This window comes from Xyrauchen texanus, chromosome 19, assembly GCF_025860055.1.
Source record: "Xyrauchen texanus isolate HMW12.3.18 chromosome 19, RBS_HiC_50CHRs, whole genome shotgun sequence".
NCBI lineage: Eukaryota > Metazoa > Chordata > Actinopteri > Cypriniformes > Catostomidae > Xyrauchen > Xyrauchen texanus.
In genome coordinates this window covers 404,827-418,625 of record NC_068294.1, presented here as the reverse complement: position 1 = coordinate 418,625, position 13,799 = coordinate 404,827, and the positions used below count along the sequence as shown (strand labels likewise).

Here is a 13,799-nt window from a genome sequence, read left to right as displayed (position 1 = left end):
CTTTTGATCTGAGGCTTATGCTTAAATGTTTGAAATTGGTTTTATAGACAAAAATATAATTGTGCCAACATATTAATTTATTTCATTACAAAACTAAAATGTTATTAAAAAAAGTTTTCGAAATTGATGACATGGACCAAATAATAAAGAAAAGCAGCCAAAAAGTGCCCAACATAGATGGGAACTCCTTCAATACTGTTTAGAAAGCATCCCAGGGTGATACCTCAAGAAGACGCTGCAGAAAATGTCAAGAGTACATTTGAAGATGCTAAAATATAACAATGATTTATTTGGGATTTTTTTTAGACACAACATAATTCCCATAGTTCCATGTAAATACAATTACTGTGACTATATTTTCCTGCCTGTTACATGTTTTACAGTGTTTATAATTGGTTTGGTTTAGGAATGGGGTTGGGTAAGGGATCTAAAATATCAATGTTGTAGTATAATGAAACATATTGGGGTTAAACACAAGTGATAAATCCCAAGATTGTGAGTTTTGTTAAAACTTCATGACTTTACATAATCATATGAGAACTGACTATACACAACATTTCAGCTGTCCTCCATCATTAACCATTACTTTGGGTTCTCAAAAAGCCCATACATGAAACATGAATAAATCTAATGAATTTTCACATGCTGTACACAACAGTAAAGATACATTGCTGCCAGTTAATTACTTTGAATTATTTAATTTTTCTACAATGTTTTTTGCTGGGATCATATTTACCCCATGCAAACAGAAACAAACAGTGTTACTATACTGGATAACAACTGCCTTTCTAAAAGCGCGCATGATTACTTTTTGGTACATTATTCATATCTGTTTTCTGGGTTTTGATTAAGTCAAATGAACCTATAAAAGTGTTTTGAAGGGACAATAATAGGTACATTCTTTTATTATTTGTACATTGCTCAAAAAGGATCAAAAGTACCATATAAGTACAAAACAGTAGTCAATATCAGGTGAAGGACCTAAACATCTAATTTGAGTTTAAAAAACAACATATCATGTTGTACTTCATTTATGTTGTTTCTTTACTTTTCTTATTTATTTTCTTATTTCTTTATCTCCATTTAAATAATTAAATATGGTACCATGGTGGTAGTGAGTTTTAAGAATAAATTCTAACTTAAGTAGCATGGCTAGTTCTAACCATCCATCAGATGCTAGTATTTCTACAGCCACGAGTGATTCAAATGTTAGGCTACATTAAATAAATGGGGATTTGTAAGATCAGATAACAGAATGCTTTAAGATAAAAACAGTAAAAGCAGTGGCAGAAAATGGTTCACAACAGGAATTCTAAACTGAAGGTGCAGAAAGGTATTTTCGGAGAAACAAACTGACATAAGAAAGGCATAGAAGTATTAGTGCTGGTGTGCAGTTGCTGGAACATTAGTTCAGTAGGCGGAATTGTTTTTTAAATTCTGAAGGGGGCAGATGGGAAAAACAGCTCACATACAAACTTAGTTATGTGTTTGGTGTTGTGTATGACCTCAGAGCAGGTTGGCAGCAAAGGGGTTCTCTTACAATGGCAGGTAATCCCATAAAAGTGGTGGAGATGTAGAGGATCGGTAAGGGTCCTGCAGCTCCCACAATAAGTTGTGGTTTAAAGACACACTCCTGTACATTCTTTTTTATATGAACAACTGCACCACCTGGGCTGTTTTACGAATAGTTTTGAGAATTGTTTTGTAAAATATTGTCATTTCATAATCCTGCAAAAAAGTAGGGGTTACTAGGATGTGTTGGTCATTGTTGACACATTTTCAAAGTGGGTTGGAAGAGAATATCTGTCCATTTAAAGGTCATGTAGAAGGGAAATGCATGGTCTGATGATTATGAAAATTGAATTTTTATATTTTGTTTAACCAAAAATACAAAACTGCACCAAACTCCCATCAAATGTGCAGATGTATTAATGGACTTCACCATGAAATGAGTGAAAGCTCACCTGAGTTTGCTGCTCCTGGCGTTCTGTTGTGGTATGTGTCAGAGGGAACATCAGTACCTGCTTCAAGCATCGGCCGCTCAGTCTGCTGTGGCTCTAGTTCTACTGCATTTGGGTCTGTAACACACATTAATACAAACATAACAAAAACTGCTTTCAGCACACTCACAAGATGCAGAAACAGATTTCAAAAATGGGTCCCAAACTAGCATATGCGCGAGCTGTTCCTGTTCAGTGTTTTTTTTTATATATTAAAATTAATATTTAAAGAATTCATGCAACATATCACAAAATGCAGTATATCAGTCTGTAGACTTAAAGCTTCATTAGGGGGCATACTGATAAATATCTGGACAACTTAATGAGAGTGATTCTGGCAGAAATCTTCTGAATACACCTGTGGGGTCCTGTATGTAAGCATAATGCTCATGTCTGTGAAATGCATCACAATTACTAAATATGAGAATTCTCTCTGCACAGTCAGAGACATTATAAGTGCAAAATCTGGTAACTTCATATTCATAAAGGCCGCATTACATGTAAAAGAGCTAATCACCTTTCTGATACGCGATGCCCATTAGCTGAACCAGCATGAAACTTATCTTTTTTGTTGCATGATTTGAGTTGAACAAGCACAATTTATGATACCACTGCTGTCAGATTATGTTACTGATTTGAATTAGGTTATTTTAAAAAAAATTTATTAAATGTTTGGTGATTTTGTTCTTTCCCCAGTCAAGTAGATAGGAGCTGTGACCTGACTTCGTGGGGCTCTTGTATGGATCTGGTTGAGGAGCGAGAGACGGGTTCGTCCCTTTTGCTCGCTCTCTCCCCAGAGCCGGCTGGTCCTTCCCATGATCTTGAAGCGCGCTCTGGCGCCTCTTCAGTTCATGAGGGGGACCTTGATTCCCTTGAGTCTGCAGACTTGGAGTAACCCACAACCGAGCACTCCAAACATGACTCAAAATCTTCTGAGGAGTTACTCAATGTGGTTACTCGTGCGGTGGCCAGACTACAGCTAGACTGGCCACGTGATCAAGAGACCCCCAAACACTCCAAATTAGAGGACAGATTTCTGTCTGGTGGCCAGGGGAAGGGAATGCCTCATCAGTCCCTTCACTTCTTTGATGACCTCCACGACGAGCTTTCTCGTTCGTGGAGGAAGCCTTATACCACTCGTGTTTAAGCGCCCTCGACATCGTTGTATTCGACTATCGTGGGTGCTGAGGCGCGAGGGTATTCAATGATGCCGCCGGTCGAAGAGACACTTAAGGGTTATCTCATCATCATTCAAGAAACCCGCTCTCCCCACTAAGCCATGCAGGACTACCTCCATGCTAGTGGGGAGGGCTTATCAAGCTGCAGGTCAGGCTGGTGCTGCGCTGCACACCATGGCCGTGTTACAGGCTTACCAGGCTGACCTATTGAAAGACCTGAGGAAGCCTTCAGGCAGTTTTTTCCTCGCCACACTCAGGGGGCAGGGCCTTCAGCCACCCAGTCCCGCCCTGACTCTGCTAGGAGGGAGGCTCAGAAGCAGAGCATGGCGAGTCGTGCTCCCCCTTGTAAAGACTGGGAACAGGCTCGTCGCCCTCAACAGCCCCCCAAAGCAGGACCTCAGGGTTGTGATTTCTAAAATAAAGAAACGCTGACGGTCTTGTACCCAGCCTTGTGGCTGTAGTTCTCCTCGGGACAGGCCCTCCTGATACCCTCATGAAACCTCTTCACTCCCGCTGCCTTTGATGTTTTGGGGTGACAGAGGCTTCCAACAAAGAGTTGGGTGTACTGTTGCTTCCTGCCTTATTCCAGGACACGGAACACTCAACACACCCTCAACAGGAAGTCTTAAATTAATACCAACTCCGAGTACCTGGCAACATGGAAACTTGTGGAAATACTGTTTCTAAGAAATGTGGGTCCTAAGAGTTCGCCAGCAAGGGTCTTGCCTCTTACTGATAGCGCTGCGCTGGCCGAACAGGGTATGGTTCTCGGAGTTAATATCTCTCCTCGACGGCTCGCCTTGGGCGATTCCGAACAGGAAGGACCTTCTTTCTCTGGCACAGGGGATAATATTTCATCCCCTGCCCGAATTGTGGAACCTTTCATGCTTGTCCCCTGTAGGGTACCAACTGAGGTACACAGGGCTTTCTCCTGAGGTTATCGAGACCATTTTAAGTGCTATGGCTCCCTACACTTGGAACAAATCTGGTGAGATTTTACAGAGCAGAAGAGGACCTCTTCACCTCTATGAATAGCGCAATGTCTCCTCTACTTCTCTCGGAGTCACCCAGCCCCCCCCTGGGGCTGGACGGGTGGCGCATACATGGCCGAGAATGTGCCTGTATGCGTTTTCTTCTACTAAAGGTTCATAATCCAGATCCAGTTAACTTCCAGATTGTTTCAGTTCTGGACTTTCTGCAGGAAAAACTGTCAGTAGGCCTATGCCCCGCTATTCTCAGGGTTTATGTGGCCGCCATTTTGGCTTGCCATGCCTTGATTGACGGAGTGCCTTTGGGGAGGTATCCTCTACTCGCTCGCTTCATTCATGGAGCCATGCAACTGAGGCCTCCTGTTAGGACCAGGACTCCTTCTTGGGACTTAGCAATAGTCCTGGAGGGTCTGGTTGAGACCCCCTTTGAACCTCTAGAGTCAGCGTCTGACAGACTTCTGACTCTCAAGATGGTCTTTCTTAGGGTGATCACCTCTCTAAAGAGGATTGGGGATCTACAGGCTCTGTCTGTTTTGCCGGCCTGTTTAGAATTTGCCCCAGGTATTGCTAAAGCGATTTTGCACCCTCATCCTGACAACCTTCCTAAGGTGCCTTTTTCATTACATCCGGTCACTCTTGAAGCTTTCTGCTCCCCGCCGTTTTTAACGCCAGAGCAGGAAAGGCTTCACAGACCTTGTCCAGTCCGTGCCCTTCAGACCTACATCCACCGCACTAGCCAGTGGCGTAATTCAGGGCAATTATTAATCTGCCATGGGGGCCGCAACAAGGGGGTGGCCGCCACCAAGCAGATTATGTTGCATTGGCTGAGGGATGCTATTACACTGGCCTACGAGATGTGCGGTCAAGCTTCACCAGTAGATATCAGGGCTCACTCCACCAGAGGGGTCGCCTCCTCTAAAGCCTTGGCTAGAGGGGTCCCTCTGCAGCAGGTTTGTGATGCGGCAGGCTGGTCCTCTCCACACACATTCATCAGATTTTATAGTTTGGATGTTCATGCTACTCCAGGCTCTTATGTCCTTGAGTCGACATCACATGCTCTTGTTCTTGTGAGCACACTTTACAACTGTAGGGGTCTGGACAGCCTCATTGCGGCGGCGTGGGTATTCTCATTCCCAAAGCACTTTTCTCAGCACAGCATCCTAGTGAAGCTTTTTGTAAAGGGAACCTCTTGGGTTATATGTTGTAACCCTTGTTCCCTGAAAAAAGCGGAACGAGATGCTGCGCTTCTTTGCCGCACTGGGATGCCCCAGGACTGCTATTCAGAAAAAATATCTGATGACACGCTAGTGGCGAGTCCATTTATAGCCCAGTCACAGGTGCATCCGATGATTACACCAACCGAGGCTATAAATTCCGGTCAATGTTCATTGACGTGTTACACACACATTTCAGCTGGTCATAAACATGTAGGATTGTTCCCTAAGCGCTTTTCTCAGCGCAGCATCTCGTTCCGCTTTTTTCACGGAACAAGGGTTACAACACATAACCAGAGACTTTCTTTATTATTTACATTGGTAAAAGAGCACATCTAAAAGAAATGGACTGGAACTGAACATACTGGTTACACCACCTCATATTGTGCTGTTTAAAAATGTCTAGGTTACGTATGTAACCTCCGTTCCCTGATGAAGGGAATGAGACGGTGTGTCGAAGAAGCGACACTAGGGGTCTCTCTTGAGCGCCGAATATGCCTCTGATCTATGAAAAAAGGCCAATGAGAATTAGGCAGACAGTATGCCCCCGGACATACGGGTATAAAAGCAGAGAAATACGTCGCGTTCATTCAGAAGTTTTCTGAGGAGTCGGAAATGGTCCGGCCACTACAGTGGCTTGGCTCAGCGACGTGGCCAGGAGGACACAACGTCTCGTTCCCTCCATCAGGGAAAGGAGGTAACATCCGTAACCTAGATGTTCCCCGTCTGCCACTCACTTCAACGTTGTGTCGAAGAAGCGAAACTAGGGGTCCAATTCAAATCACGCCATGCGCTGAACCGTGTACGTGTACTGCTGACACAAGAGTGGGCAAGTATTTCACGTGCAAAGGCAACCAGTTGAGTCAGACAGCACGTACCCTTCCCCAATGCCCCATAAAAGTAATCTGAATACTTTTGGTTACCCTAAACAGGGGAACAAGGCGACAATTGCCAACCTGGGAATGGGCCTCTTTTCTCTCTATGTTTCCCACATAGAGCCAAACGGCTGGGGCATGCATCGTGGGAAGGGGGTCTTACCCAGTTTCCTATTCTTTCAGGGGGAAAAGACCCTGCGGAGACCACACCTGCCCAGGGACGGGGAGGTAAAGTGGTGAAATACGTCACATGGGCCACTCAGGTCACATGTGGAAAAAATGCTGTGGTGGTAGATCAAGCCTCAAGGAGGGGGGAGTTACTACAGCATGGAGACCGGAGGGCAGCTGGAACTGCCTAAGGGAGACATGGGTCCACTCGCAAGGGGACCGTACCACGGAAAATACACACTGGAGGAGTCCACACAGGAGTCCCGACTTGTGGAGCACCTATTCCAGTACAGGGTAGATGGAAGTACCTGCAGTGGATTGGGTCAACGAATTCCTCTGCCGAATTGCGGACCCATAGGGCTAGGGAGGAGTCATCCAGGGATCCGAATATATGGAATCTCTTGGGAAAGCGCACAGTTTTACCTTGGCCGAGGGAAAGGGTGCTAGGTGCAAGCGACCCACCTGGCCAGTCCATCAGCGTGTTACCGAGTTCTACCAGCTCGGACCTGAGAAAACACGGGACGATACTGCCTCAACCCTGAGATTGTAAAATCTCGCAAAGGTATTAGGTGTTGCCCAAACCGCTGCTCTACATATGTATGCGAGGGAGGTGCCTCTGGCCAGTGCCCATAAGGACGCAACACTCCTTGTTAAGTGTGCTCGGACCCGCAAGGGGGGGCATGGCCAGGGTATGTTAGAGGCCAATGAAATGGCGTCCAACACCCAGTGGGGAAGCCTCTGTTTGGAAACAGCGTTCCCTTTCTGCTGTCCACCAAAGCAGACAAAGAGCTGCTCAGAAAGTCTAAAGCTCTGCGTGCGGTCCAAGTAGGTATGCAAAGCACATACTGGACACAGCAACGAAGGGGCTGGGTCTGCCTCCTCCCGAGGCAGCACTTGCAGGTTCACTACCTGGTCTCTGAAGGGTGTAGCAGGAACCTTGGGCACGTAGCCCGGTCGCGGTCTTTGGATCACATGTGTGTCTGCCGGACTGAACTCCAGGCAAGTGTCGCTAACAGAGAACGCTTGCAGGTCCCCGACACTCTTGATGGAGGCGAGCGCAATCAGTCTTTAGAGAGAGGGTCCTGAGTCCAACTGATTCTAGTGGCTCGAAGGAGGGTCTCTGAAGGCCCGTGAGGACCACTTAGAGATCCCAGGAGGGGAACAGGCTTGGCCGGGAAGGATTTAACCTCCGGGCGCCTCTTAGGATCCTGATGATTAAGTCGTGCTTGCCCAAAGACTTGCCGTCTACTGCGTCGTGGTGGGCCGCGATAGCAGCAACATACACCTTCAAGGTGGAAGGTGACAGCCAACTCCTGCAGGAATAAGAGCACTGACCTAACTGCGCACCTCTGTGGGTCTTCAGCCCGGTAAGAACACCAATTCATGAACAAGCGCCACTTCAGGGCGTAAAGTTGCCTGGTAGAAGGGGCTCTGGCTTGGCTGATCGTGTCTACGACGGCAGATGGTAGACCAGCTAGATCTTCTGCGTCCCGTCCAGGGGCCAGACATGGAGGTTCCAGAGGTCTGGGTGTGGATGCTAGAGTGTGCCCCATCCCTGAGAAAGAAGGTCTTTCCTCAGGGGAATTCACCAGGGAGGGGCTTTTGTGAGGAGTACGAGGTCCGAGAACCAGGCCCGGGTGGGCCAGAAGGGAGCCACTAGGGTGACTTGTTACTCGTCCTCCCTGACCTTGCACAGCACCTTTGCAAGAAAGCTCAATGGGGGAAATGCGTACTTGCGCAGCCCCGAGGGCCTGTGCGAAAGGCTTTGTGACGTGTGGAGAGGGGTGCCCTCCATGCAGATGTCAGCTCATCATGCACTTCCGGGAAAAACGGGACGGGGGGGGACGTGGCTGTGAGCGGCATGGAGCCCCCAGGAACCAGTCATCCAACTGTGATGGCTGTGGGGAGGACGGAGGGTTCCAGTCCAGCCCCACGCTGGCGGCAGCCCGGGCAAGCATATCGGACATCTGCGCGTTAGCCTCAGCCTGGGAGTGCTGACCCGAAGGCGGCAGCCCAGGGGAATCATCAGCATCAGACGCTGCGCTCTCTGATGCAGTGGCGAGCTCATCCACCTCGAGCTCTAGAGGATAGGCTGGCTGTAAGGCGAGCCACTGTTGCCTCGAGCACGGACGGGAGTCAACGAGCGTGCCGGGGGGCGGGTGGTCCGAGGGGGCGTACCCGGTGGATCCAGTGGGAATAAGGAGCAATGCGGGGGGCGGCTGGAGCGGTGTGCTTGCTATGGAAAGTGAGCCACGTTGCAACTCTCACAGTGAGAACATGAACCATTTACAAACGCTGCCTCTGTGTGATCGCAACCCAGACACACAGGAGTGCTCTCCGCCGTTTGAAGCGGAGAGCACTCTACTGCATCCAGGAACTACACGGGGTGGAAGGGCATCTTTATAAAGACGCGTCCTGAAAAGGACTTTCAACGCCAGCTGTGTATTGCTCTTTTAGAGGAAAATATCTCTTTCAGAGAAAATCACTCTTTTATAAAACTCTTTTAGTTTTGCGCTGTTGAAGCACCCTGGGGCAAACTGCACTGCTGTGCAGAGAAGGAGAAAGCCGCTGAACGTAGATCCAACAGCAGGCAAGCGTCAGAGGAACAGGAATGGGTGTCTAACTCGCGGCTGACTGCAACACGACCATCAGCTCCGAAGAAAATTTCTGAATGAACTCGACATATTTCTCCATTTTTATACCCGTACGTCCGGGGCGGGGTATGCAAATACTGTCTGCCTAATTCTCATTGGCCTTTTTTTCATAAATCAAAGGCATATTCGGTGCTCAAGAGAGACCCCTAGTGTCGCTTTTTCGACACAACGTCGAAGTGAGGGACAGACGGGGAACTACATTAACTTCAAGGAAGCAATTCTGTATTTCTGTTTGTACACTAAATTTCATATGGCTTCTACATTTTAGAATAATACAATGGTAAAAAGAAGTATAGGAATTGTGTAGTGATCAGGGATTACACAGTTTCACTGTTAACTGTGATTTAAAATGTTAGGGTTAATTTAACTGTAAGAATTTAAATCTACAATTAAAAAACTTATAATATATAAAATATATAATATTATTTTTGTTTTTTGGTGCAAGCCTAAATGTGAAAATCTCTTGTGCTTGTGCCTGAAGGTTACTGCAGCTGATACTGGGGGCAGTGGTAGCTCAGTGGTTGACATTAAAACATTTCACTGTGTATATGCAAAAAACTGTGTGTATAATGTGTGACCAAAAAAAAATAAAGGATTCTAAAGGATAAAGGATTCTATGATAATGGACAATGTCCGCATGGTGCTTGGCCGTATCATAGACGTAACTTTCAATTACATCTACACAAAAACACCAAAATATAACAGAAATTCAATCTATCTGAATCATGTCCACCAAAAAAGCTACTTAAATCGGCTGTTTAGGAGCATTTGAATGACTGAGGGTTACAGAAGACGACAGATGTAAAACATGCAGACAGACATAATACTGTATAAAGGCACACATCCTAAAAATGGGACAGGATGTTCCACTAATTGTCCAACATCGATTGAGTCTGTGAGTTTAATATTTTTATCTGTGGTGATTTTAAAGGGATGAATTGAGCTTTGCAACTTAAAAAAAATAAATGTAAGCGTTAAAGCTGACAGTGCATTTGCGTGTAGTTACTATAAGTGTGGAGAACTTTTGTCTTAAATCATCCTCATTATTTAAACTACTGCTTGTGTACAAATTCACCTTATGAATAAATTTTAATTTGAGTCATTATCGGACTTCAAATTGCCTGTCATGAGCAGTTCCCGTTATTTTTCTTCAAAATAATTATATTCATAATCCACAGGTTTATTTGTGAAATTGTTTTGGAGTCTGTTGATGAATTTTTATGCTTGGGTGTCTGAAAGACAATGGATTACTTTAATAAACTTTTGCAGAAGAAAACAACAGTTGGATGCCGTGAATATGTTACACAACAATCTTACAGTTCTGCACTTTTGGAGTGTCTCTTATAACAAACCTCCTATTTATATGTTGTGTATTTATCAGTTTTTCTATTGTTGGGCTGCACTTATCGTCCACATATCCCTAAGGAATGCATCACTAACATGTTCAATTTTGATATTATTTTTTTTTTGCCTCAGTGTTGTTGCATAAGAAAATGTTCAAATATTTTATTTTTCTCAGACAGTAATCTAACCTTCAAAAACTCACAGCGTGTCATCTCTAGTAGTGACCAAAAACAACAACAACAAAAGATGCAGCAATCTATCTTCTATGTAATCACCCTTTGTGTAGATTGCAACTCTGCACACACTGTTCATTCAATGTGTACTTCATCCTGAGATGCTTTTTAAATGGAGAACACATAACTGCTGCACATTCATTATAAATTACAACTCATACATTTATTGTATTATTATTTTAATAACATTTCATTTCTGTAAAGAAACTCAAGTTGTACAAAGCCCTTAAAGGACAGATGGAATTTATTTCAGAAATTGTTTTGCGTTGCCTTGCAATAGTTTGTGTTCCCTTACAATAAATGAACTATGGTTTTACTATAGTAATTTTGTAGTAATCATGGTCAATTTTGTGGTTACTATGGTTTTACTACAATTCCCACAGTTATTTGTAACCACAGAAACCTCAAAATTAACCATATTTACAACAATATTAAAAAAGTAAAACCATGGTTCATTTTCATGAGTGATTGTTCGTAAGGGATGGATAAATGTATTACGAGGGAATGCAAAAAAGGAAAAAAAAACTCCCTATCCTCTAAGGAGCAGCGAACAATCTGTCTAAAAAATTAATTCCACGCATTGAAGCAAAAGCCTTGAGATTCATCTTTGTTTTATTTATTTTTTAAATCCTAAAACGTTTATTTACAGATTTTGAATTCCAGATTTTTAATGTGAGATCTTGAAGCTCACTGCATATTGATAAGATATTCATCAGGTGAATTTATCTAGTTTTAGCTATGTTGAGATATTTTTCCTGGAAAACAAGACAAAGATCATCTTTGAAAATGTTCCACATCAACACCAGTATTGTCACAAGGCTGCTTTTTACATACGTCAAAGTAAAGACTGGAATCGACCCTGAGAATGACTTTATATTCAATGTTCAAATGCAGTTTAACCTCAGATGCTTGTTAAACTCGTTTTTACACAGAGGTTTTTGGCTCTCATGAAGAAAACTTCCATGATCACTCATGCATGGAAGAACTCTGCTGGATTACCATGTCCAGAACCTTTTTCTGTTTTGGGAATTTCACTTCCAGCCCAAAAATGAAATGAAAGTCTCATGGCATACAGATGTGCTCTCCACACCTGCAGCATCAGCTCAAACAGAGACAAAACAAACTAAAGCCTTCTACAGATTTCATGATGCAGGACATTTCTGAAATCACAGAACTGTCTTGGTGTTGTCTGGGTGCTATGCACGTTTTCATGTGTAAATGTGTAAATAAAAAAAAACACAATAATAAGAGGTCCTTATTCAAATGAAAAAGAAAGTCAATGAAGAAAGAAATTCATCCAAGTTTGAAAAACTAATATGAACATACACATTTGGTTTTCATTGTAAAACTAAATTCTACAAAATAATCATTTTTGTCGATGTCGCTAGCAAAGGTAGGTAAGGTTAGGTTTAATTCACAGGGAACACTGTCTTTGGATAAATGCCAAATTAATAACTGGACATTTTCAATGCTGTGATCTTTTATTTCATCACACAACAGAACTACATTGAAGCAAATGTCGTTTCTTAACACTTCAATCAGTGTAAACATACTTTTGCTCTACTGATATTGTAAAAAAAAAAGAAATTGAGTCAAGGTGAACAAGTACAACATAATGTGGTAGTAACATTTCCAAACGCAGCTAAATTGCTGCATGGTAAAAAATATAAAAAGTGCTCTGTACAAAATTTTATGTTGACAAATCTGTGCACATACCCTGTCCAACCTTCATGATAACCTTCATAGAGAGAGTTTTGCAGACGCCTCCCTCACGATTCTCCAAGCCTTCCAAGGAGCCGTTTGACGTGGCTGTGGAACAGAAGAAAAAATCAGCTGTGAGAGTGTGAACTGACTGAACATGAGCATTATGAGGTGTTCTTAAGAGCTTTCTTGACATTACAGCCACAGTTAATCTGTGAGGTTTTTTTGTATTCCACACAAGTCTCTTTCTACATGGCTTGTAATGAAGGGTTTGGTTTAGTCTTGAGGGATCTCAGCTCTCTTTAACAGCAGTGAGGAGGTGGGAATGAGCATGTTAATATGATGTCATGTCCCACAGGGATGAAGTCATGAACAGTAAGGCACAAATGTGCAGGATTACCACAAGCACCTGAGAATAGCTGCAGTGCTAAAGTATTACTGTAGCCAAACACACACACCGCCTCCACCTGAAGCTGTCATGTGATTCCAGAGCAGTATTTATTCATATTACTTTCCTTTAAAGGTTTCCACCTTTAAATGGTACAACTTCTTTTAACTGTCAGGAAAATGTTTTGATGTCAAAGCCCAACTATACTTAGGTTAGACGTGAACGCTAGGCTTCTGTGAACAGGATGCGCAATGCCAATTTCGTCATCAACAGAGTGCTGGAGCACTAGACACGTGCGGCCCGATTTTTCTAACTGCGTGTACTATGAATGCGCAGTATGTGTCTGGAATAGTTAGCACTAATTAGTGGGTCCACAAGGTGGCAACACTCACAGTTGAGCCGTTGCTGAAGAAGATGTAATCGGCACTAAACAACAAGAGACAAAGCTGGAAACAACAACAGTTGATGTGCACATCAAGAACGCCTGTGTGAGGAGGTCAGAATATATCTGCATTAACTCAAGTCTGAAGGAATATAAAGAAATCTTTACGGTCTAATATCTTGAAGATAATGGTCCAGTATCTAATAGCAGTCGTAGAAGCAACACAAGATGACGTGGTTGCTTCAGAAAGTATTTTTTATAATTTGTATTATTTATTTTTTTTGGACACTATCGGTTAGGTTTAGGTGGTGGTTTAGGGCAGTGGTTTTCAAAGTGTGGGGCGCGCCCCATAGCGTGGAGGCATTGCAAGTAGGGCGGAAACTGACCCATCCTCAAATCTCATACACTTTCACACATTCATAAAACATTTTGAAAATACACATTAGAACCAATGTGCACAATTTACTTTCTTCTACCTTTAAACTTTAGCCTGGCGCAACCCTTGACAGCCCAAAGCATGGATGTCAGATGCACTCATGTAAAAAAGGTAATTCTTGCGTGCGCGCCAGTTTCAGAGGTGTGACAATGTGAATTAACATTTACATTTCCGTCTTTTCCTCACAACACACTAAATGACATCAGAAGAGTTGAGATCTAAGGCACGAGGAAAAAA

At 43.6% G+C, this 13,799-nt stretch overlaps 1 protein-coding gene across 1 annotated transcript in view; it reads right to left on the bottom strand.

The window, feature by feature from the left end:
- Positions 1 to 13,799, bottom strand: part of LOC127659838 (ephrin-B1-like) — a 186,935-nt gene that overhangs the window by 9,176 nt on the left and 163,960 nt on the right. Inside the window, exons 3-4 of the mRNA XM_052149790.1 lie at positions 12,372 to 12,464; positions 1,965 to 2,078 (exon numbers count right to left, since the gene is read on the bottom strand). Of these exons, the coding sequence (XP_052005750.1) occupies positions 1,965 to 2,078; positions 12,372 to 12,464 (207 nt within the window). The remainder of the gene's footprint in view (positions 1 to 1,964; positions 2,079 to 12,371; positions 12,465 to 13,799) is intronic.